We start from the raw sequence: 26570 nt of genomic DNA, 5'->3' as shown, positions 1-26570 counted from the left end.
CAAACATTATTTATTTTTTGACTATGAGGTATACATAATAAAAATATTTTGAAATATATTTTTCACCTAGCAAGTCGTCAGATACGCATTTAAATATTATATCAATAGATTAATTTAATACAAGACAGACAGCGCAATGTCATGCAGCATACGCCCATTCCTAATAAATATAAATTATCTTGTTCGCTCATATTATGAAGATCCACAAGGAAAATAAAACACAAAAAAGTAGAAACAAAATAATATGGAATGTACAAATCATGTTTATTAACTGATCCCTGGCAATACATTTGTTTGCGACACGCTTTGGAATAGTTTAACGAGTCACTGTAGACAGCATAGGTACACAATACAGGTAAAAACAGTATAGTAGTTATGGATAAGTACACCCAACAACACTGAAAGCTGTATACGCTAAGCCAGGTTCAACCTTCAAACTCTCAGCAAATTGATAGTCGGTACACAGTACCCTGCAGGCTTCAACGGATCATAAATTATATTTAAGATAAATCGTTTGGACTTAACTTTCTACTCTAACTGTACATTAGTTTCGCCTTAACGCTAAAATAATCTAAATTGATATCGTCAGATGTAACGTTTAAATCGCGAGGGTTGGCAGCGCAACAAATACCGATATGTTGGTGAAGTTACTCCAGTCACCGTAATACAAGATAGCGGGAACTAAATTAAAATAAATAACTCCGTCATCGCGCGGTAGCGTCAACCATGATTCGGATACGTTCGGGAAACGTGTTCGTAATAAAATTCAAGATAAAAAAAACTTATTTAATAGAGATCGCGGTCCCGGGGCTCGGCACGGACGCAGCATCTTGTCCGCACCGGGCCGGAGATGTGCGATCAATTATTTATTTCAGGCTTAACTCGTACCACAGCACAACCACAGAGCGGTAGTTGAGCTCTCGTATTGGACAATACAACAACAGTTTTCAACCTGCAGTGTTTGCGAGTTAAGCCTTACAGTGAGGAGGGGAGGTTTAACAGGTTACTATACAGTTGTTGTGCCTCGGGGCGCTATGCGGGGCCGCTACCGGCGACGACGTTCCCCTGTGCGCGTGATATTTGTAATGAGCATAGATCACATAGAGGCATAGGGCTCCGGGGCACGGGTGAATGGAGTGTGCGAGTACAGGGGTGTTTACTGTTGTTTCGTGTAGAGGTAGATGGCTACGATGAGACCGTATAGACCCAACACTTCAGCGAAAATGAGGATAAGGATCATTCCGACGAATAACCTCGGCTGCTGAGCTGTTCCACGCACGCCGGCATCTCCCACGATGCCTATGGCGAAACCGGCAGCCAGCCCAGAGAACCCTACCGCGAGACCGGCACCCAAGTGAATGAATCCTCTGAAAAAATAATAATAACATCAGCTAATGAACTAATTAATACGCGGTTATTGGGTACGAGCTCGACTTCACTTCCGGGGGGACGACTTCGAATCCCAGCACGCACCTTCAGCTTTTCTAATTAAAAAATCACTTGCTTCAATGGTGAAGTAAAACATCGTGACGAAACCTGCATGCCCGAGAGTTCTACATAATGTTCTCAAAGGTGTGTGGAGTCCACCAATCCGCACTGGGCCAGCGTGGTGGACTAGTTTTGTGTGCCCAACCTCTTATCCTCATAGACTGCCCTGGAAGAGGCCTTTAGCCTCTTCCAATAACTACACTGGGCAGACTGTGGACGGTTTGCAGTAGATGATGGTAGAAGCTACGAGAACGCTGCTCCCTTAGTCTCCCCGGAAGAGGTGGTGACAACCACACACCTGTCACTAAACTCACATCATACTCACGCTGGTTTTTTTTTAAATTCCGCGAAAATCTTTCGGGGGAAAAAGTAATAAGTCCATTTCCAGGATGCAGCTATTTCTATGCAGAGTTTGGTAAAGATCAGTTTAGGTGGCTAGCCTGTGCATCAACTGCACTGAAACCTTAACGTGCTCTCAGAGTAGGTATTGCGAATTTCTTGAGAACAAGCTTGTGAAATGCTACCTATTAGATCCACGAGGAACAACAAATGTTTATATTATGAAGAATTTATTAGGAGACAGTTATTTCGAATTAAAGGTTTTTATAGATTGTAAATTGTCATTCCAAGGTTACAGAATAGGAAATCTTGCCGACCATGACGCACTATTGTTCGCAATTGCACGAAAACGATGTTAAAGTTCTAAACTGAACAGATTGCAAAAATTGTAATTAAGATAGTGATATGACCGGATTCAATTTCAGAATGCAACGTTGCGATTTAATGCATTCAAGTAGAAAAACTAGTCAAGAGTTCGAGTTCGTCATAAATTATTTTTTTGCTGCAAAGTACTGCATGGATGATTTATTAATAGTTCTAAGTTCTGTTCATCTCATTTGACAGCACTTGTTATTCTCTGAACTTAAGGTGCTCTCTTACAATCAGTGTTCGTTTGAGACAAAGTTGTTCGTACGAGAAATGAACCGCTCTTGTTGAGAAATCCCACATGCATACTACATTAACTTGCATCCTGGAAATGGGCACAGGATTATTTTCTATCCCGCAAAAGTACCAGGGGAACCTACCCACTTTGTTACGTATGCCGGTATATGTAGAGATATGTCTCATCCTGGAGACAGGGATATACAACATTTACGCGAGATTCATTTAGAAGACCTATCAATCGCTTTTTCTTCTGGAATTCTTGACCATTATTTAAACTAAAATAAAATTCAGCCAATGCAATAATGAGTAAAATAGCTTTCTAATGATGACTGAATTTTGAAAATTGTCGATCGAATCTTTCTTCGTCAATAATATTAGCATAGACAAGCTATCCGCGTTTTCTAGTTTATATTGTTAAGTAATGTGGTAGTGAAACCTTGTGTCATCATCATCATCATCTCAACCCTTTACAAACCTACTATAGCATCTTCTCCCACAATGAGATGGGTTTAGGCCGTAAACCACCACGCTGGCCAAGTGCGGATTGGTGGACTTCACACTCCTCTGAGAACATTATGGAGAACTAAAGCATATGCAGGTCTCCTCAATATGTTTTCCTTCGTCGTTGTAGCAAGTGATAATTAAATTACATAAAACGCACGTAACTTAGAAAAATTAGTCTAAAATTGCGTGCCGGTATTCTAACTCCGCTACCCTCGAAAGTGAAGCCAAAGTCTTTACAATTAGAGTCATTTATTTTAAAATCTCACAGAATACTCGATTTTATTTATTTGTCGATCCGATCGATTGATGAGAGATGGGGTCCGCTATCCCACACCTGAATATTGTGGCGGGCGATCCGATCTGAAGGGCGTGGTTGTCGTTGTTTAACAGGCACATGAGGCTTACGCCTACTCCTCAGGTTGATGGACACATGGTGGTATGTTACAGGACGATTTCCTTGCATGCCCTGCGAATTGTTGCTCTGTTGATTCACTGACCTTCTTCTTTCTCTGGGCTTGTCTCCGTACCTGGTCAGCCGGAACCTTGACCATCCCCTGGCTAGCATGAGCAGGAGATAATTATAACCCCGGCGACAAGATATGAATTTATCTTCTCCCACAGCTTTATTAACTCTCAGAGCACTGGCGCACAAGTGGAAATAATATTCAAATAATATATGTGTATTAATAAATGGGGGTAAACTTCTCAGATTTAATGTTCCAGTGATTTAGCAGGTGGGCACGTTAATATATAATTTTTATCTCCCGCCCGTGCTAGCCCTGCAGCTGGGCCATTTGCTTGACAGTTGTAACTATAAAAAAATTGTAACACAGTGCAGATTAGATACACACCTGAACAGGGGATATGTCGCGGGCGGCTCGAGGGAGCCGGCGATCAGCACGGCCACCACCAGCCCGTAGATGGCAATGATACCAGCCATGACCACGGGGATGATAGACTTCATGATGAGCTCGGGCCGCATCACCGACATGGCGGCGATACCGGTGCCCGACTTGGCCGTTCCATAGGCCGCTCCCAGGGCTGGAAAATAAACATTCCGAATATATCACTTGTCATAACATAACAACCCACAAGGCAGTGTTGACTCACTATGGTCTTATAAGCGAGAGGTCCCAGATTTAAACCCTTGCAAAGACAATTTGGTAATTTGGCATATCCACATTTCCTCTGGTATGGTGTAGACAAGACTATGGTTTACCATCCTGCTAACAAAGATGTCCCTTGTAGCAGTTTATCGTTCCCATATGATGTAGAGTATAAAACAAATATTACCACCCATGCCATAAGCAGCAACATATTAGGCTGCATCATTACTTATAAATTCACCATTAATGATTATTATTTGTTTCTTTCTTTCATTAACACTAAAATATAACCTATAAGAATGATGTTTGCTACTTAGGAGTCTAACATTTGTAGGTTTTAGCTTTATACCCCTTTTCCCAGCAGTGGGACATTAATAGGACCGATAAAGTTGATGATTTATTTAAAGTAATTACTGAGTATGGGACTCAGAAGTTGATTTTTTAAATTTAAAATGTATCACATGACATACCACATGACCAACATCATGTGATTCTTGATTGTGGTTTTGCTATTTTATTACCAAGGTTTGTTAAGAACTTGCTCAGAGAAGATGCCTGGTGTAATGCAAATATTGCATCAAAGACAGCTTAATATTCTGCTATGAAAATGTCAATTTGTGCAGCAAAACTAAGAGCAACAACACAAAACTTGTGGAAAGAAGTATGAAATTTGAATGGAACTGCTAGAAGTCTTAACTTTGTGGCTGTAGCCTAACATGATTGACGACTAAAGCAATTGTTTCTTTACCAATTTATTGGCTTGTACAAAAGTACTGACCATTTTAATGTACTACTTAATCTAAAGCTTGCCATTGGAATATAGCCAAAGCAAAAGTACACTAGATCTTAATTGCAAGTTATCTTATATCTCAGTATAACTTAGATTGTGCTGCACATCAAATGCAATACTTTAACCAAATACCTGCTAACTGGATTAATGTATGACTTTGGTTTTTAATATTCTTTGGTATCGCAGAGAGTATTTTCAACAATGATATTCTGATAATTATTGCGTTATGTTGCTAAGATTGAAACTCTTCAATCTTAATAAGAAACAGCTTGATCATTCATAATTCTTTATCACTATTTGCGCTACTTAGATAGAGGAGAGAAGACCTTTTCCCAGCAGTGGGACTTAAGTAAAGGTGATAGGTTCATACAATAACCTTATCTCTAAACTGACTGTAATTATGTAATTACCTGAAATGTTTTCTTTTCCATATAAGTGAGCAAATATTACTTAATATGCATTTGATAAAACCATGATGGATTTCATATAAGTACAAAGATACTTTATTTTCATTTAGGTCTAGTAGATTGCCTATATACCTTTTTAGTGACTACTACCAGTTAAGAATGCTGATTCTACTGTTAAGATGCTGATAATTCACTCTGAAGTTTAAGAAATATACTTAAAATGGGGATTCCACTGACTGTAGTGGCAACAGGAGTGACTTTTATACTACAAAGTTATAAATTAGTATACAATGCATCCTCATCCTTCAATAATAATCCAATAATTATAGAGCCTTGACTGCATTCAGAATCATTGTGACTTTAGTGATGGTTTAAAAATTGGTGTTAAGTTAAAACAAACTACTAAAAATGATATAGCAATCCTGTGTAGCCCAGTAAAATAACTTTTAAGATAAATTATAAGCATAAGCTAATCTTAAGCCACTATTAGAGACATTTAGCATGTGACATGGATCAATAACCTGATCCAAGGAAACATTTTTCATGCCTTCCTTTTCTATGATGTTAATTAATGTTAAATAATGGTACATATTCATTAAAGTTTGATGAAAAACTCTTGTGAGGGTGTAGCTGTAAAGTTAAGTTAACTATAAGAACAGCTGACTAAGTCACATGATCAAGTTATCAAGTCATGTGATGACAAATTACTTAACAAAATTATGATCATTCATGCAATTAGTTGATTGCACATATACTTGGTTAGAACTTGATTTAGATGGTAACTGCTGGAATACATGATGATTAAATTGGGTGCTGCTTAAGAAAGTTAAGTTTTCAACTTTCTCATCACAGTAACATTGTCATGTGAATTTGATGACTAATCACTTGAAGAAAATCATAAATGATGTGATAAAAACTCAATTATAACACAGATGCTAGTATAAAACTGTTGAATTGCCGAATAAAATAGTGAAATAATTCATTTTCGTTGTCATAAAAACTTCTATACGCTTTTAAAAGTCGTTCTTTGCTTTAATTTGAAGTACAATGTTGCTTTTTAATACCTTGGGCATAACGTTCTGTTTTCCGTAACTCAAATTATAGAGTGAAAAAACTTGTTAGTGTCATTCACGATGGAATTCTACTACATCTAGACTACAGTGCTGCCAACATTGCCCTTTTTCAACATCCCTATAAAATCACATGATCGAAATCTACGGAGGGTTTGCTGAAAAGTGAAAACTACGCCCACGAACAACCATACCCTACCAAAAACATCGATGCTAAATACACAATCGATAAATGTACTATAGATACGTAGCGTCAGCATATCTCCAAGGCGCGGCTATTCCTATATTTAGGACTCTTAAAATAACCATAATCGCAATTAGTTATTACATCTAGGTGATCCGCTGACAGGGAAAACCGCCCATCAAAGCCATTTTAAACGTGAATCGACGAACATTTTGATGATATTGACATTTGACTCTAGACGGGACAGTTCATTGAATTCACACAAAGTACATACCGCTGAATATAATAGCAGACGCCGCCCCCATAACTCCAAAGAAGGGTCCATACATGGGATTTGGGTCAGTCATTTTGATTATGAAGTGTGGGAGTATTTACAGGTCCCAAAACTGTGACGACTATCTGCACACACTCACTCCACGAAACTATTTTAGCACAGACAAATATGGCCCAAGCTTTGCAGACTCGACAGAATGGGTCATATGACGATTGATGTTCAAGGCAGTACTCGATATGCCCTAACTTCTGATTGGCGTTGATACGCCATTTCCGAAATGCGCGACCAATCCTGAGCTTCGAAATTCGCAGAAGTATGACGTATAGCATTGATGTGGATCGCTGGCCAGCTAACTCTATCTGCGCATGTTCTGATCAAACGTTTTAATCCTTTTTTTTCAGTGAAATTTCCATATTACAGAAATATTGTTATTTAAATTTTTAAATATATTTATTTAATTAAAAAATAATTATTTATAATTACTTTACTGCAAATATCTTAAGTTAAGAAGATTATCACATTAATACATTATTGATTTGTTAGGATTTAATGTTACCAGTTTGAAGCGCGCGAAATTTAAATTAGGTAAAATAGTTCAAATCATGAATCAAAGCAATTATCTTTTAATGATTTATCGTTCTTTATACAATACTTACTGCAAACAAAAAATATTCATGGTAGAATTGGCCATCCTAAAAAGAAGATTTGGTTTGCAAGTTGTGTGCAGTGCAGAAGGACATATGGGAACGGTTACAACATAGTATCTGTACCATTAGTGGATAAGACATTAAAAATATCTTTTGAATAAATATAAAGAAGCCAAAAGTCTAAAATAAATATTTTGCATAAAGCATTCGTTCCAAAAACTTAAAATTACTTGTCAATTATTATTTTAAAACGCATTATATCTGTCAATGTCATATTCACGTGTTTAATTAAACTGTCACTGTCAAAACATTTTAATTGCAATTTGTTTTGAACTGGGAGCTGAGCGCGTGTTTGGATTGAATTTATATTATTATTTTAGGTTGTACGTGAGTTATGTGTTTTAATTGCTCTTTAAACAAAGTTAAACAGATAAGTTGCATAAACTAAGTTACAACCATGAAGTTCAATTATAAGGTTTGTTTTATCTTTTTGTTGCTATAGATATTTCCTACAGTTTATTTATCTGATGTACTAAAGGCGAGATTTGCTCGCGACTTCGCCCCCTAGTTTTATTCACATAAACTGTGTCATTTCTTCCCTCATAATGTCATAAATGCGAAATGCGCTGGCCATCCATGGCAATCTTAAACTAACACTTAACAGTGCTTATTGATTTATGAGGACTATCATTATCATAAACAATAGCCTATAACAGTCCACTGCTGGACTAAAGGCATCTTCTAAAGGGCTTGAAGGGTTTGCCCATTATCACTATTCCGGGCCAACGGGTTGATGATCGCAGTAGATGGTAGAAGTAGCCCAGATTATGCTGCTGCCCATTCACCATTCCCATATATTTGAATGACACTCGCTAGGCAATACTAACAAAGACCCTGGTGATAGAAGTGTATGTTTATACACAAAGTATGTTTTAATATCTTAATTTTATTCCAGTTTCAAAATTTACTGGGCACAGTATACAGGAGAGGAGATATAATATTTACAAATGACGGCAACTGTGTGTTCAGTCCAGTGGGCAACAAAATTACAGTATATAATCTTAAGCAGTAAGTTTTCTAGTTCTTTATAGTTTGTTGTGAGTTCATATCATATCAAGTTAATTTTTTTAAATTAAATCTTTATTTAATGAGCTTTCTTGAATTTATTATATATTACTCAGTTAATGCTGCTAAATTAAACTGATACATTATAAAAATCTGTTAAATTTTTAACTCATTTGGATGACATGTTGAGTGGAAGAATATGTACTTTTTTCATTTAAAATAGAATGTCTTATCAATCCATTCTGGATTCATTTAATTCAAATCAGGAATTCATTCTCTGTGTCACACACATTTTGTACAACTGTGTATGAAAACCTCGTTACATTCCATTAAATAACCTTGCAAATTTATTTAATGGTATGTAACCAAATTTCAATCTGGAAACATTCCATTACAAATATTTGATGCAGTAAAAAAAAAACTTCAATAGCAATCTGCTTGACAAGGTGCAGGATCTGTTTAACTTTTTAAACCAGTGGATAATAGAATTCAATGTTTTTTCAGAAACAAAAGCAACACTCTGCCAGTTGAGAGCCATTTTAATTATACAGCCATTGATGTTTCACCAAATGGATCAATATTACTTGCAATTAATGAAAGTAAGATGATTATTCTATATAAAGAGTATTAGGTACACAAATCTGCACGGTGGGGCCAGCGTGGTGGACTACGGCCTAATCCCTTCACATTGTGGAAGGAGACCCGTGCCCTGTAGTGGGTTGGTAATAGGTTGATATGATAAAGATGATGAGGTTCAATTTTCTCCAATACCCAATGGTCCAATCAGCAAAATATTAATTAGATAAAACTCTGATTATATTTATTACGAGTTGTACCGTGCCACGCTTCACTGTGGCACATTTTTATGGAATGGTTGAGAAATGAGAAACAAAACAAAGAACACAAGAATTACATATAAGTTTAATTTTGCAATATTTGTGGATATACAATATTTTTTGTTTTTCAACTGTCTGCCTAGATATAAAGACTCGCAGATATGTGACTGATGCAAAAAATAGATAAAAACCTTGATGCGGATTATATATCATGGTAAAATTTCTGGTCTGCAGAACTTTTTGAGTTTTTGAAGTGTACACAAACCAACATTACATTTTTACTATTAATATACATATATAGATAGATTCATCTATCAAAGTGGGATCATTAAGTTCCTGTCTGTTAAAGCTCCTTTTAATTTTTTACCATTTTCCGGAAAGTTAAAGGGTCAATGTCAAATATTTCTTTATTCAAATAGGCACACTAACAACTCTTTTGATGCATATGTTTCATAAATAAAGTATACATAGTATTGAGATGAAGGCAATAAATACATTTGTCAACTTAAAACTAAAGCTACAAGGGTTTCAAACACACCCTGGTCTGACAAAAAGTCAAAACAAACTTTTATTTTGTTATCACCATCTCAGATTGTCATTTAAAACTTTTTAAGAAGCAACCTGGTCACAGCAATAATTAACACCCAAGCTTTTCTAACTAAAAAAGCAGAGCTGATTTCCATGTATAATTTTAAAAATAAATAAATATATATATATATATCTTTTTTAACATGTATGTATTGAGGTATAAATATGTAGGGTGTAGTTTATGCTATTTTATGTACGTTTATTGTATGTTTTTTTAAATCTAGGCTAGACCCAGTTCATTGTTGTTATCCCTATCTTGAGTGGTTGCCGGGAAGAGATCACTACTAGTTATAAGGGCGCCCTTACACCCTGTATTAGTTCATAAGTTTTTATTTTCTGCATTGTTTCTTATTTTTATTTGGTTATTATTATTATATTTATGTATATTATTATTATCATATATATTTTTTGAGGTTAGGAAGCCAACAGGGGTGCAAGGAAATATTATTTATCTTACCTAACTACATACTTGCTTTAGATTATATATCTTTTATTTCTTTCCTTTTTTTATAGGTTTTTAACACTGTCCTTTACTATTCAATATCTAACTTATGAGTCAATAAAGTAACACCACTGCTATGGACGCTGGTAGTTAATTCCGAAAGTATAAACTGACTGAAGGTTTTGATAAACTAACTCTGTCAAAGACAGTGGCGTGCACAAGGTTTTGACCAGGGTATGCATAAAGAAGGAAGATGGTATAAAATGGAAATATCCTTCGCATTTATGAGTTGTATCCAAAATCAAGGGTACGCAGTGCTTTTGTGCATGTATAAAGTGCACGCCACTGGTCGAAGAGTACACTATTTAATTGTTGGTAGGTGTGAGATTATCACAAATAGCCTATAAGAGTCCACTGCTGGACTAAAGTCCTCTCTCCCAACCAGAGGGTTCTGCGTTTCTTTCCCTACCTCATCACCACCATAGTCACAATTTTACATACATTATTATTACGTTACATCATTACCGTCACCATCATCATTACCCAGAATAAGGAGGGGCGGTGGCAACTGTTTTCTGATATGCTCTCACCACATTTTAGGTCAGTATACTAAACAAATATTTTTTTTGTAGAGGGTGAAGCACAAATGATAAGTCTCTTGACATGTACAGTTATACACAGATACAAATTCAAGCAGCAAGTGAACGCTGTCAAGTTTAGTCCCGATGGAAAACTGTTTGCTGCTTGCTGTGATGATACAGGTTTGTATACATTTTTTTTTAATGAGCACCGTTGTAAGTTTGCTCTATCGAAAACTGATGGCCGGATTTGAATGTCGGTTTTCGCATAACTTAGCTGTCAAGTCGGGAAGGTATTAATATAGTATAATATAACGGTTGGTGCTTTTGGAGATTCTGCTGTTCTGCAGTATTGGAAGAGAACAGATGTCGCAACCACAATACACTAAACCTAGGCATCACATAAATCAAACCCAAGATAGAACGATTGCTAATGATTGTTCGTTTACATAAGTACACACACTTTTTTTTTTATTATACTACGGGTTGTTGTATTTCCATACGTAGTGGGCTAAACTATTAGGGGTATTGCAGTTATATTTATTTAGTTTTGACGGCTGATTCGCACAATGGGCAGCGACCCTGCTTTCTGAGTCCAGCGCCGTGGGTTCGAATCCCACAACTGTGTGATGAACATGGCTGTTTTTCAGAGTCTGGGTGTTTATATGTATATTATAAGTATTTATGTATATTATTTATTAAAATATTCATCAGTCATATTAGTACCCTTAACACACGCTACGCAGACTTTGGGACTATATGGCGTTTGTCGTAGTATATTTGTTTATTTATTTATATTGTCAAGAGCTGTACTTTCTTTAGTATACATATAAGTGATTATAGACGGATGGACAGAAAGAACGAATGACGGTTAAATCTCAATACTTCGCGTCGGATAAGCTACCCAAGCTTACCTTTTTTTTTTTGCGTGGTGGAAAAGTTTTTTGCTACCTCCGACCCTTGGGCAGGAAGGAGGTAATGTGGAACTTCCCCCTCTAAAGGGGTGTATCCAAACTAAAAACCACCACGGCATTTCCCTCTTGTTGGCTTTGTTAGACGCCCGGGGAATAAGTTATTGTTTTTAGTTTCTAAGTACTGATATAGTTTAACTTATTTTTAATACTAACACCATATGGACATACGTCCGAATAAGAAATTATTATTATTATTAGCGATTCTGACTGATCAAGGCATTTTTTTCAGTTTTCATTATGTCAGCACCCAGTACTTTCACGGGAGAATTCCGTTCGTTCATTATGAAGCGAGTGTTCAAGAAGGCACACGACGAAGTCACTTGCCTCGACTGGTCGAGTTGTGGCAAGTTACTCGCCGCCGGCTCGAAGGACACCACCACGAAAATATACACGTCAGAGTACATAGACAACTTAAATATGTACTCGCTAAGCGGGCATACGGATAAAGTCGTTGGTGTTTTCTTCGAACGGAAGAGTTTGGACCTTATTACCGTGAGTCGGAACGGTCAAGTTTGCTTGTGGGAAGCCAGTATTGATTCGGATGATTTGGTGACGTCGGCGGTTCAAATATCGCATAAGAAGAGAAGGAAACTACAGAAGGAGGCAGAGTTAGAAGATGATGAAGTGGACGAGGAGAATGTTATTGAGAAGGATAAAGAATATGTGAGTAAATTGATTTTTGCGCTGCATCTAGACATTGTTTAAAAGGCTTTTGAACGGCTGTACCGAACACGATGGAATTTTCTCAAAAATGTAGTGGATTGAACAGGGAGTAATATAAACTGGCTAAGAGAACATATGAAAGCTCTGAATAATACACTTATTACGTTACACTTATTATTTCATCAGGTATATTGACACACACTAATCATATTTGAAATAGCTAACATATTTTAGTATGGAAAATCTTTTATTTTAGTAATCTTTGTGGAAAATTTCGACAAATTGTTGGTAGTTGTGAAGTCATACATAAGCAAAAGCTGTATATTATAACTGCCAGAAATTTTATCCCAGTGGTTTTCCCGGTAACCTATAAAAAATTCGTGGATGCAAGCTATGTGCCAAATTTTATGAAGTTCAGTTGACCTGAACGAGGCAACAAATAAACAAACAGACACACTTTCGCATTTATAATATTAGTGTGGGTTGTTTGTTTAATATTAAATGTACTTTGTTTTATTGGAATTTTAGATAAAAAAATAAATTATCGCTGTATTTTGTTTAATTAGTATTCTTCAATCAACCTATATTAAATGGAGGTTCCTTCAATCCTTTTTTTCTTTCATTAGTGTGGTTTCTTTTTTATGTGCAATAAATTGTTTTATTTATATTTAAAATTTAACTTTAACTTAAACTGAACTTATACTAATTTACAGTTAGTTATCTTTAATTTCTAAAATAATTTCTTTTTATATAAAGTAAAGTAAATATAACTATTGATGTATACTTTTATATACAACCAAATGTGTACTTCACATCTTATATTGTTGGGTATGTAATAAGTGTATGGAATCGCTTAGCGGCAAATCTTTGTCGGTAGGGTGGTTACTAGGTACAGCCAAAGCCTCCCACCAGACCAGACCGGAGAATATTCAGAAATTCACAGCGCCACCTGTTGCGCTAGAGAGGGCGACAAAAATGACCCATAACATTGTTCTGCTTTGGAATAATTTGCCTGCTGACAGCCGTAAAAGTCAATCCCTTCCCATATTTAAATGTTGTCTTAAAGACTATCTTTGAGTGATCTGTCTTTGAGTGAAGTAATTTGAACAAATATCGTAATTAATGTGTATTATTTGTATTTTTCTTTTTTCAATATTTAATTATATATGTATTTATATTATATTTATTTATATATATATATATTTATATATATTTATTTATGTATATATAAATGCACTATCCCGCTCTCTTGCAGCTTTTCCTTCTGCCAGAGGTTGCCTGTAAGAGATTGCTTGCAGCAATAAGGCCGCCTTTACAGGCCCACAATTTTTGTTCTGTTGCTTATTCTATATTTTATGTATATTTCGATGTTTGTGTGCAATTAAGTATTTCTTCTCCTTCTTCTTCTTCTGCTTTATCAGATAAGTATCAATGTTGCCCTACGTATTCCGAGATACCCAGAGTTAAAAACCTTCGCTCCTGAATCTTCCAATACCTAGGACAATTCTCACCTATTAACCGAAATGACTTTTAACAACTTAAAAAACCCACACATTGTCATTTTATTAAGCTTTAAGGCGGAATTAAACTTAGAGTAGTATTTTTTAAATATTTTTTTTTTTTTTAATTTTTATCATTATTTACATTTGTTTAATATTAATTCTTCTATTCTTACTATTTTTTCTTTTAACTTTCTTTGATTGTTTTAACCGGACTTACTTAAATGTTGTGTATACCGGTAAGTGTTAACTGTACTCGGACAATAAACTATAATCTAAAATGATTAATGATAATACATTGTATCGTTGGTATATCTAATGAAATAAATAAATCATTTTCTCACCGTAGGAAAGCGATCAAGACGCGAACATGGAGGCTGACATTGAGAAGGCGGATCATAAATTGGAAGACGATAAGAAATTGCGGTATAAGAAATTAGGCCGGCACTACATTGGCGACGCGATAAGAAACGCTAATCACAAATGCAGAGTGTCTGCTGCGGCCTATCACAAGAACACTAAGATACTGGTCACAGGTCAGTGCACAGGGTTTTTGCTCAGGGTATGCATAAAGAAGGAAGATGGCATTGGATTGAAAAATCCTTCCCCTTTATGAGTTATACAAAAAGTTTAGGGTATGCAGTGCTTTTGTGCATGTATGAAGTGCACGCCACTGGTCATCATCACATTAACCATATAATATGAATAATAATCATCTTTATATATAATACTAGGAGCGTACCCAGCCCGCTTCGCCGGGCACGACTTTGCTTTATTTTATTTAAACAATAAACTTACACTATTACATTTTTAATTTAAGTCTCATAATATATTAAATCATTTATTTCACTCCGTATTCATTCTCTTCTGTTCTCTTCTCGAGCGGGTGAAGATTATCTACACCCATGTACACCCAACATTACAATATCATCATAGTAAATAAAAGCTGTTTTTGACAGTTTGTCAGTTCAAAAATAGGAGTGCTCCGATCGTCACCAAACTTTACAGGATTACTCGCCAGGTCGATCTGGAGATTCCCTGAAAGTTTCATTGAAATCGGTCCAGCCGTTTCGGAGCCTATACGGAACATACCATAAAAATCAAATAACATAAAAAATGGTCCAGCCGTTCCTGAGTTATTAATGGTGTAACTAACACAACTTTCTTTTATATGAATAGATTTATGTATATATGCAAATATGTGTTTATTTATATGCACCAACTTTTTTTGATTTTTTTGATTTATCAAATAAAACAATCACATTAAAATGGTTAGAATGAAAGCACCGAAAAAAACACAGAGGTGTTAGGTGTTAATTAGAAGAATAAAAAACCAGCTGTGGAAAAAACTTACTGCTACATTGTAGAACGATAGGAACTAAGTAAGCGTGTAAATTTTAATCTTTAATCGTAGTAAGTACCAAAATAAATGAATGTAAACTATACGAGATACAAAAGAGTCAGCCAACTAACTTCGCTAAAAAGTAAAGCGTAAACTGAAGGAATTTTCAGTTTACGCTTTATGTTTTTAATATTTAAGTACTTTTTGGATCAACGTTGAACTTTAAACGAACATAACTTAGAAAAGTTAGAGGTTTGTTTGTGTGCCTGAACGCGACGATCTCAGGAACTACATATCCGATTTGAAAAATTATTTCATTGTTGGATAGTCCATTTTTCGAGGAAGGCTGTATCATTTCGCTAAGACGAATAGGAGCATAGCACCAAAGAAGAAAGTTTCAAAATCGGAGTTCTTATCTTTATATATATATTTCTTGTGTGCGTGTGTATGTCACTGAACTCCTCCTAGACGGCTGGACCGATTTGAATGAATTTTTTGGTATACGTTTGGGTGGCACCCTGGATGGTTTAGATTCACAAATAAGCCCGACAGATGGCGCTGGGGTCCGCTAGTTTCATATATATACTTATACTTACTTACTATACTAGTACTTACTAATATTATAAATGTGAATGTAAGTTTGTTTGTTACGCTTTCACGCGAAAACTACTGAACCGACCTTCATGAAACTTTTTATAAATATTCTTGGAGGTATCAGAAATAATATAGTATACTTTTCATTGAAAAAAAAAATACGTAAGTTAAAAAAATGTTTGTGGGAAACACTAAAAGTCTCATATATAACTATGGGTGTAGACCTGTGTAAAACCTGTGACACTCCGCAGGTTTCTCGACCGGCATATTCTTCCTGCACGAGATGCCCGACGTGAATCTGATCCACACCCTCAGTATATCGGAGCACAGGATCAGCAGTATCGCGATGTCAGCTCAAGGCGACTGGATAGCGTTCGGCTGTCCCAATATAGGGCAGCTGCTTGTTTGGGAATGGCAGAGTAAGTATATTAATACAGTCAAACCTGGGTAAGTGAGAAGTGCATAAGTGAGAAAACTCTATAAGTGAGAGTAATAGCCAGGACCCGTCATTTTGAGCTCCCAAAACCTCTATTAGCGAGAAACAGAAATCTTTGTAAGAGAGAGTCGTTTTTCCCTCACGGACCTCCGTAAGTGACACTGCTACTTATCTATACCTCTATAAGCGACAGTCGAGCAAGCAATATTCGACAAAATTTATGAGTTAGAGAAAAACATTCACAATACAAAAACAGAAACCCAAACGAAATTCACGGATTTTTTAAAATGTAAATAAGTTCTAAATAATATAAAATTACATAGTGCATGAATATATGTCTTGTTATTGCTGCGTACCTCTATAAGAGAGAAACGTTACCCATGTACCTGCATTAGCGAGAAACTCGGGTTAGTGAGAAACCTCTATAAGCGAGAATGAGATTGTGCTCCCTTGAACTCTCGCTTATCCAGGTTTGACTTTACTTAATAATAATTTCGGAGAGTGTGCTCAAGAACTATTTGATCTAGTTCCCCCCTCGCCTTTTTACCATCGAACCGCGAGGCACCGTAAGGATCTGCATCCCTACGTGGTCGATATACCGCGGACGCGTACGAAGCGCTTCGCATCTTCGTTTCTGATCCGCACCGCTAGGATCTGGAATGCTCTTCCTGCTTCCATTTTCCCCAGTTCTTACAACCTGAGTACCTTCAAATCAAGAGTGAATAGGCATCTTCTAGGCAAGCGCGCTCCACCTTAGGCTGCATCATCGCTTACCATCAGGTGTGATTGCAGTCAAGCGCTCGTCTATTAATATTAAAAAAATAAAAAATATTATATTATCTTGATTTAGAAATTGTTTAATGAATACAATAATCGTCATCATCATCATCTCAACCAATCGACGTCCACTGCTGGTCATGGCTCTTTTGTAGGGAGGTCCACAATACACAGTCCCAGGCAGCTTGCCTCTAGCGGCTCCCAGCGACTCGCCTGATGTCATCGGTCCACCTCGTTGGGGGCCGACCTACGCTGCGTTTACCGGTGCGGGGACGCCATTCCAGCACCTTAAGACCCCAACGTCCATCGGTCCTCCGAGCTATGTGCCCCGCCCATTGCCACTTCAGCTTTCCGACTCGCTGCTCTAGTTCTTCTACGGATCTCCTCATTTGTGATTTGATCACGCAGAGATACTCCTAACATAGCTCTCTCCATCGCCCGCTGAGTGACTCTGAGCCTTCTTATGAGGCCCATAGTTAGCGACCATGTCTCTGATCCGTAAGTCATGAATACAATTATGAAGTAGCAGAATAAATATACACAAATTTGAGCTTTATTGCAATGTTAATTAGTTCCATTTTTCTTATGCAGCATTTCTATACTTAAAACCGATTACCATTGTTAGCTTTCTGGTCTTGGATTAAGTGAACTGGATGGAACACACTCAAAGAATTTTTCCACTCAATATTTCCGTGCAGTTTCTTAAGATAAAAAGACGGCTTATTGGCGCAGTGGGCAACCCTGCTTTCTGATTCCAAGGCCGTGGTTTGATTCCTACGACTGGAAAATGTTTGTGTGACGAACATAAATGTTTTTCAGTTTTCGAGTGTTTATTTATTTATTTATTTAAGAGCACTAACAACATGCATATTACACGTTTTTTAAACATAGCACACACACGAACTGATATGCACGTCAATGACAAGTGCACATAGCATTGACAAAGCGTCATATAAACTTAATTTGCAAAAAAAAAAAAAATTAACACAAAATTTAACTCACCGATAAATGTTCGGTGAGTATTTTTCTAAAAGCTGTTGGTGAGTCAAGGAAGATATCGATGCTAGGTATCTTTTTAGATAAATCGTTGTATTTCGCACAAATACGTATAATAGGCGCTTGTTTTCCGAGATGGGATTTAGTAAATGGTATATGAAAAAAATTTGTGGATTTGCAACTTCTGGTGTACCGGCGCGGGACTGGTTATATATATATTATTCAGTTATATGTATATTATTCATAAAAATATTCATCAGTCATCTTAGTACTCATAACACAAGCTAAGCTTACTTTGGGGCTAGATGGCGATTAGTGTATTGTCGTAGTATATTTATTTAAAACATAAGCAAACAATAATAACGAATTGAAAACCTTCCCCTTTTTGTGAAGTCGTTTGATAGTAACAAGAATAAATTTTAAATTTTATTACATTGACCTTATTCTTGTCGCTTAGGTGAACAGTACGTGATGAAGCAACAAGGTCACTCTCTCGACATGACCTGCCTCGCGTACTCACCCGACGGCCTGTATATAGTGACGGGGGGTTACGACGGAAAGGTCAAGGTCTGGAACACGACCTCTGGGTTCTGCTTCGTGACCTTCAACGAGCACAAGTCAACGGTCACCAGTATAGTGTTCAGCGCGAACAAGAAGTTCTTTGTGTCTTCATCGCTCGACGGGACTGTGAGATGCTACGATCTTACAAGGTTAGTATTTTCATTTGAGGTCACGTTCTCGTCGTTACCGGCCTTGCGTACTCACCCTACGGCGTGTGCAGTTTTTTTTTCTTGCTTTACACAGATTAGCCAATGTCAGGTTTATATATATTGTATATTAAAAGTTAGGGAAGCTTTAAATATAAAATATCAGGAGAAATTTACTGACGAAAAGGGGGGGAAACATCGCATATTGCGGAAGCGGCCCCCCCAATTTACCGCCACTCCAACAGCAGCTAGCCGCCTATATATGCCACTTTAAAATATTATACTGTAAATTTTAAACTTTTATAATATTTTAAAAGAACTCACCCATACAAACAGCCAACTTGCACAATACAAACAACAGCGATCCTCCCCAAAACGAGATCACAATAACTTTAAAGAAAAATCTGAAAAAACCCTTTTTTATTTAAAAGTCAGTGTACAGTGTACATAAAGACTGGGTGTTAAGACGGAAAGTTCAAAGTCTAGAACACCACCTCTGGGTTGGCTTGACCTTCAACTTCAACGAGCAGAAGTATTTATTCCACAACTATTCATACTGGCGTTAAACCCGCCGTGGGTTTAATGCCAGTTACCCTTTGAACGCGCGAGAAAAACGGGTGTGGACTTGACCAATGTCATCTGTATGTTTTAGATACCGCAACTTCAGAACCCTTACATCTCCAAGCCTGGTACAATTTGGATGCGTTGCTGTGGATTCAAGCAGCGAGCTGTGTGCCGCTGGGGGGCAGGATGTCTTCGAAATATTCGTTTGGTCCATCAAATTTGGCAAGCTCCTCGAGGTGAGAATTAATTTTTACCCTCGACAGAGACGATACACAGACGGAATAAAAAAATTTTTAGGAGCTCGTCCGGGGAAGTATTATCGTCATACTTATTTCTGCCGCTAAGCAGCATTGTTGCGATGCTGTGTTCTGGTAAGAAGGGTATGGTTGCCGGTGCAATTTAATAAATAAATAAATATACTGCGACAATACACACATCGCCATCTAGCCCCAAAGTAAGCGTAGCTTGTGTTATGGGTACTGAGATAGCTGATGAAAATTTTTTTATGAATATAATACACATAAATACTTATAATATACAGATAAACACCCAGACACTGAAAAACATTCATGTTCATCACACATACACTCTCCAGTTGTGGGAATCGAACCAACGGCCTTGGACTCAGAAAGCAGGGTCGCTGCCCACTGCGCCACTCGGCCGGCAATTACATGCATGTGAGGCTTAAAAGCTACGCCTCAGGTTGACAAACACAAGTGTTCCTATGTTCAAAGACGATGGTTTTCCACATACCATCAGGTTTGCTTGGTCCACCAATTGTTACCGCTAAAATAAATAAATAAATATACTACGACAATACACACACCGCCATCTAGCACCAAAGTTAGCGTAACTTGTGTTATGGGTGCTAAGATAGCTGATGAATATATATATATTTTTTTATTCACGTCTTGGCTAGTTTTTTTTCTTAAATTTTGTTGTTGAAATATTACACTGTGGAAAATTAATAAAAACAAAGTATATAAATAAATGATAGATAAGTAATAACAATAATAATTATCTTCGCAGGTACTAGGAGGCCATGAAGCTCCAGTAGCTTGTTTGGCCTTCAGTCCGAACCTGTCTAGTTCCCGCCTCGCCTCTGCATCGTGGGACAAGACCGTCAAACTGTGGAACTGCATCGAGACCAGTTCCGAGAGTGAAACTATACAGTTGACATCAGACGCTTTACAAGTCGCCTTCAGACCTGACGGTGAAGAGGTAGGTACAGTTGTATTAATCAGCATCATCATATCAACCCATTGCCGGCCAACTACAGGGCACGGGTCTCCTTCCACAAGGGTTACGGGTACGGGTTTAGGCCGTAGTCCACCACGCTGGCCCACTGCGGATTGGCGGACTTCACACGCCTTTGAGAACATTTTGGAGAAATGTCAACATCCACTTACCATCAGGTTGCGAATCTGTCCATCAATTATTACTTTTAAAAAAAAGTATCAGTCCGGTACCTTTAGTATAAGACTTCACACATCGAAACATTATACCGTCAAAGCGAAATTGACCTTATGCCATTCGTCTAGCGTCGCAAATACTGTACTACAGCATTTTTATTTTTACAAAAATTATTCTTCATTTGCAAGCGTGATAATATCGTGCTAAGGACAGTGTTCCAGTCGGGAGCTATAACAAATGGACAAATCGACTCTTATGATAAATAATGTCCATTTATTTATTATGAGAGTCGATTTTTATGTGGACAGAGTTACCAGGTTTTAATAAAATTTTCAATATCGTCTACTTACCGACTTCGCCGATACAGAGATTGAATCCAACAGAAATGGCATCGCTTAAGCCAGTATTATTTTAATATTATTGACACTCTTGTTTCAGAATTATGATTCTCTTCTTAACGTAGTTATGAAACATTACGGTTTCATTGGATGGTAGTTAGCCCCCATTAACTTATTTCCTCTATAAAGTGTCATTTGAGTTTAGTGATCCAACCAAATGTTTCATTTTGCAGATTGCCGTATCAACACTAGACGGAAATATATCGTTCTTCAACGTAACGACGTCAGACCAAACGGGAAGCATCGAAGGTAGAAACGATTTGGGATCCGGCAGAGCTGATACCGACTTGGTGACGCCTGAAAAAATGCTCAAAACAAAGTGAGTTAACAACGGCGACAATTTAATGTGCTATTTTTGACGTGTGTGTGTGTGCGTGCATAGTATTTACCGAACGGATGAACCGATTTTAATTTTTTTTTTGTTTGAAATGTGAATTAATCGGAAGAGTTCTTAGCTATGTTTGAGGAAAATCAAAATGATGGCGGTCGCCATATATTTTTACAACTCACAGAATATGGGTATCAAATGAAGGTTCTCGAGTAGAATACTATATAATATGATAAATTGCAAGACGAAGATAGCACCATAAAAAGACGAATTACCGTTTTTTAAATTGTGCCAAAGGTCTCCTATCAAAATGAGTGGGTATTAGCCGTAGTCCTCCACGCTGGCCAAGTACAAAATGGTAGACTTTAGAACATTATGGAGAACTCTCAGGTACACAGGTTTCCCTCCGAAAGTAAGAGGTGCGTGCCGGGGATAGAAGTTAATTCTCTCGAAAGGGAAGCCTCCAAAGTCGGAACCACTAAGATAACATAAAAATTAGATAGTAATAAAAATAATAAAAACGTATGTGTACTTATGTACACGTACGTAAGAAGTTATACTTCTTTGGCGTAACAAGATGAAAATATTTTCAAAAATGGTATCTTGCGCCTTATTCTACGTTTGTAGAAAAAAACGTCAACTGTCAAACCTTTTTAGACTAAAATGCTGATTATAGCTTACTTCATGGTGTCGTTTTTTTGTGACGGTGTGCGCGCGCATCGTAAAAATTTACTCTAACCATTTTTCCCTAACGCGCCAAAAGAAGTATAACTTCAAAAATATTACAGGGCATCTTAATTTAATGTTTCAGGGCGTTTACAACTATATGCTATTCAGCTGACGGGACTTCGTTACTCGGTGCGGGAAACTCCAAGCACGTGTGTTTGTACAGCATTAAAGAGTCTGTGCTGATCAAAAAGTTTGTTATCACGCAAAATCGCTCTTTGGATGCTGTTAACGTAAGTTCTTATCAATAACTTTACTGATCTTATAAATAATGATGGCAAACGCGGAATATTTAAGCAGCAGGGCTAGCACGGGCAGGAGATATAAATGATATCCCCCGATTATATCCTCTATCAAGGGATATAATTATCTTTTCCCCTTGCCAGAGCACGGCAACAGGGGAGAGGATAAATTTATCCCCGTTTGACATTTCTCGTGGATATATATCCCCCGCCCATAGCATGGGAAGAAATGAAAGGGGAAAGACTATCCTTTTTTGACATTTGAAAGAGACAATTTTATCCCCGTCCTTAGACGTGGGTTTAAAATTCTGTTAACGAATTAAAGTCGAAAAAAACATGTCTCGTGCTTTCTGGGGCTCTTATTATTCAAGTGAAATGGAGAAATCTGAACGAAAATTACACCGGCGATCTATACCTACGTGACGCCAGTAATCCGTTCGAATTTCCCGATGCAGAGTTCCAACACTTGTTTCGGATGGGTAAAAATTGTGTGCTGTACTCGTGCGAGGACCTTAAAGAGGCACTAACCACTAAATGCTGTCGATGGACTACCAGTGCACATAAAAGTAAGTTGTTATTAAGTACCTAAAATCACCTTGTGCAAAGACATCATCTATATATGAACGTAGGTTTAAAAAAAAACATGGCTAATCACTTTTTGTCTAGGTTCTCACATCTTTAAGGCTATTAGCGGACGGTAGTTATCAGCGGGGACAGGTCAAGACCATGGCTGTTGCTCAAACAACAGTCAGCAAATAACTGACCCAAATTACTGGAGCTATTGTCAGTATGTGAGTATATATAGGTACTTACTTCCTAATAATTCTCATTAGTAAATCCCATCCTGTTCAGAGTGCAGTGATGTGTTAACTAGTTTTCACTTTATAGCTGAGTGCCCCTTGTACGTGTTGGTAAGATGGGAACTACAAGGTAAGGATAGAATAAGTGAAGAAGACCTAGCAAACCTCAACTTAGGGGATATTGTTAGGTTCACCAAAGAGACTGGTAGGTTTCAGGACCCTGCCGGGACACCAGTAAAACCTGTGTCTCAAACATGGGGAATAGGGTGGAATGGTCCTTACATAGGACTGATCACCCGTCTGGCAATGGCAGACATCCCCTCATCAAATATAGATATACTTACTTTAATAATAAAGTTATTAGTCAGTACTTAGTACTTCAGTATAAGTACATAGCAAAGATATTCAATGCTAGGTACTTTAATTATTTTTCATTTCATTTTAGACTAATGCCAAAGTAGATATTATTCCCGGGAACAGACTCTGGAGATCCACGATAGATGTTCAACTGGTAAAGACAAATTATTTAGATCTAGAGTTTATCAAAAACTTAAACAATCAAGTAAGTTAATAATTTTAAAATATGTTTTACAGATTGTGGTGTGTGTCCATGACCAATTCATATTTATTAACTCTAAAGTAAAATATGAAAGATACAGCTGTATGAAAGTAGAATCAGACAGTACTACATCTTATGTATGTTTTAAATAAAATGTGCAAACTTTGAAAACTTTACTTATTGTTGCCATTTACTAGTATAAAAGGGAAACAATGCAAATCAAAAAAAGTTACACACCTACCTATATCATTATATTATACTCCTCATAATTACCTAGAAATTACATGCCTAGGATTCTGCTGCATATGTTGTATACAACTAGTCTGGTAAATTATTTATATGAATATACAAAAAACAATGTCTCATTATAATAAAATTGTTTATTTGAGGAATTAGTACAAAAACTTGGCAGTAGATACTGTATTTAGTAATGAAATATAAGAAAATACAAAAAAAATGTCTGATAAATTATTTAACATGTCTGATAATTAGTTAATCATCATTTCCAAATTACAGTGTAGGATTGTGCATATATTTCTATTCAACATTTTATTAAAATCTTGGAGAAAATCTGAAAAAGCAAAACAAGTAGGAATTAATTTACATGTTTAAATAACAAAGTAGAATTTTATTGGGGACTCAGGCTATGCTCTAGAGCCTTGGATGATGACTCCCGATTTAGAAGCTGCACCAAATAGTTCTGCAGAGAAGTACACAAACTGGCACTGCCACTAAGAAACTGTGTGGAAAGGTACCTCAAAGACACATTTCGCAGCTTGGGGATTGACTGGGTGCTTCATTACAGTCCCGAAAAAGCATCTCCACTTATATATGCCTGCATAACACTTTATAATATTATGCATCATTATAGGCGTGTATTGTAAATATATACTTTAAATAATATTTAAGTTCCCATAACTTATTATTATTGGGCACATTAATGTTTGGTAATATTATAAAATTATATCTTATAATAATGGTTCCTTATAAATCATTGATCCTGCATTTTCACATACAATTTTCCCTACTAATTTGGGTCAACAGTATTGAGCATAATATAATTTGTATATTTCAGAACTCTAATGGAGCAAATGACAGTAAATTTTGTAAATACGAGCGAAGAACGACATCAGACATCAAATATGGATCAAACAAGATTGTTAACAGTTGCTCGACAAAAAAGAGAAAGATTTATAAATACATATTTTAATTAATAAAATTTCTAAATTAACCTTTTCATCCTTTTTAATTTATTTTTGTGTGATAAATGAGCATCCTGCATTCTTCCATCTATACCTACTCTGGAAAATAAATAAATTCTTCACTTGGTTGACTTTACAGCAACATGTATACTATGTATATGTTGCCTGTGGTGCTGCGTCCCCGTGCTGTTGCAGCTTTTTAATGTCCTGCCACGTCTGCAAATAAAAGAAAAATTATGCAAGACTTGTTTGATACCAACAACACTAATAAATAATTTAAATTTTTTGCACTTGCTTACTTTACCGCAAAATTGACTTAACTGTTTCAACTGATTGACCGTCCCGTCTGGCCCATGCTCCTTCAGTAATGACTAAGATTTGCCACTGGGAGTCTGCCCTTTTGGCTCCTAAGAGTTCCTGTGAATTCCCCAGTGGCAAGGTGGTTGTGGGTTGGCATGAAATCTACCAACATTTGCAATTATTACTTCTTGATTTGAATAAACACAAATTTGTCAACTAATGGGCCATAGAAAAAGGCAAGCACAACTTTAAATAAAATAGTACAAGATCAATAATTTGATATGTAAACAGGATTGGATCTTGATGATTAACGTCTCTGTTTACTTTCACTGTAAAACATTCATTCATTAGGTACGCTTCTAAATCAATAGGTAGTCACTTTTTCAAACATTTTATAATAGAAGACTTACTTTTTAGCACGCATTTTATTTTCTCGAAAGGTAGGTTTTATACCACTTTGAAAAATCCAGAATAAATAATATAAACAAACAGCCGCAGACGAGGAACATTTATAGATAAAAAAAACAATAAAAAACTTAGACAACTAAAACAAAACAGAAAACGAAAAATTTATTTGTCAAAACCATGAGCACAGATTAGAATAATTAATTTTTGACATTTACCGGGGGTTCGTCTTTCCCCTATTATATCCACCGTGGATATATTGTCCACCCGTGTGCCCATGCTCGGGGGGTGGATATAAATGCGTGAGGGGATAAACGTTATATCCTTCCCCCGTGGAGAAAATGTCCCCCGCCCATGCTAGCCCTGCAGGATGTTTTTACGCTGGAGCCATTTGAAGTGTGACAAAAAACTTCGTAACTATTCCAGCGTTATGCGATGTTTTTTAATAAGGCCTTAAAAGTATTTGTTCTGAATCAATCAGACATACAATCTATGGCCCAAACGGATGAATTTTTAAATTAATAATTTGAAATTTTGAGATAATCTTCTTTGAAAACCTTATAAGTTAAAAATTCAAAATTCATTTATTTAAGTAGGCCTAGTTTATAAGCACTTTTCAAACGTCTTGTCAGTTTGTTGTGACTCTACCACTGATTCGGAAGGCTGATAGATCCTTCCGAGAAGAGCTAGCAAGAAACTCAGCAGATTGATCTTTTTCTAC

General features: G+C 36.7%; 2 protein-coding genes across 2 annotated transcripts in view; one reads left to right on the top strand and one right to left on the bottom strand.

Annotated features, from left to right (window-relative positions):
• Window positions 1-229: 229 nt before the first annotated feature.
• Window positions 230-7000, bottom strand: LOC120623737 (V-type proton ATPase 16 kDa proteolipid subunit). Its single transcript, XM_039889933.1, has 3 exons — window positions 6769-7000; window positions 3789-3978; window positions 230-1367 (listed from the first exon to the last, which is right to left on the bottom strand). The coding sequence occupies exons 1-3, from the start codon at window positions 6839-6841 to the stop codon at window positions 1157-1159; spliced, it is 474 nt and encodes a 157-aa protein (XP_039745867.1). The 5' UTR covers window positions 6842-7000; the 3' UTR covers window positions 230-1156.
• A 746-nt stretch (window positions 7001-7746) lies between these two features.
• The window catches only part of LOC120623878 (periodic tryptophan protein 2 homolog), a 29066-nt gene continuing 10242 nt past the window's right edge, over window positions 7747-26570 (top strand). Inside the window, exons 1-12 of the mRNA XM_039890154.1 lie at window positions 7747-7890; window positions 8371-8483; window positions 8985-9079; window positions 10979-11107; window positions 12128-12561; window positions 14410-14596; window positions 16248-16415; window positions 18663-18915; window positions 19565-19712; window positions 20506-20697; window positions 21461-21606; window positions 22427-22574. Coding sequence (XP_039746088.1) covers window positions 7873-7890; window positions 8371-8483; window positions 8985-9079; window positions 10979-11107; window positions 12128-12561; window positions 14410-14596; window positions 16248-16415; window positions 18663-18915; window positions 19565-19712; window positions 20506-20697; window positions 21461-21606; window positions 22427-22574 — 2031 coding nt within the window. The 5' untranslated portion in view covers window positions 7747-7872. The remainder of the gene's footprint in view (window positions 7891-8370; window positions 8484-8984; window positions 9080-10978; window positions 11108-12127; window positions 12562-14409; window positions 14597-16247; window positions 16416-18662; window positions 18916-19564; window positions 19713-20505; window positions 20698-21460; window positions 21607-22426; window positions 22575-26570) is intronic.

The sequence above is a fragment of the Pararge aegeria genome, chromosome 5, assembly GCF_905163445.1.
Source record: "Pararge aegeria chromosome 5, ilParAegt1.1, whole genome shotgun sequence".
Classification (NCBI taxonomy): domain Eukaryota; kingdom Metazoa; phylum Arthropoda; class Insecta; order Lepidoptera; family Nymphalidae; genus Pararge; species Pararge aegeria.
Note: the sequence above shows the minus strand (reverse complement) of the source record. Positions and strands in the feature narration are given on the sequence as shown.

Bases quoted from the DNA above. Each gene is read 5' to 3' on its own strand.
- LOC120623737 (XM_039889933.1), bottom strand. From the start codon at position 6,841: ATGACTGACCCAAATCCCATGTATGGACCCTTCTTTGGAGTTATGGGG. The intron at 3,979-6,768 runs GTATGTACTTTG...TTTATTTTCCAG, and splicing joins GTCTGCTATTATATTCAGCG to CCCTGGGAGCGGCCTATGGA. The intron at 1,368-3,788 runs GTGTGTATCTAA...TTATTTTTTCAG, and splicing joins GCGACATATCCCCTGTTCAG to AGGATTCATTCACTTGGGTG.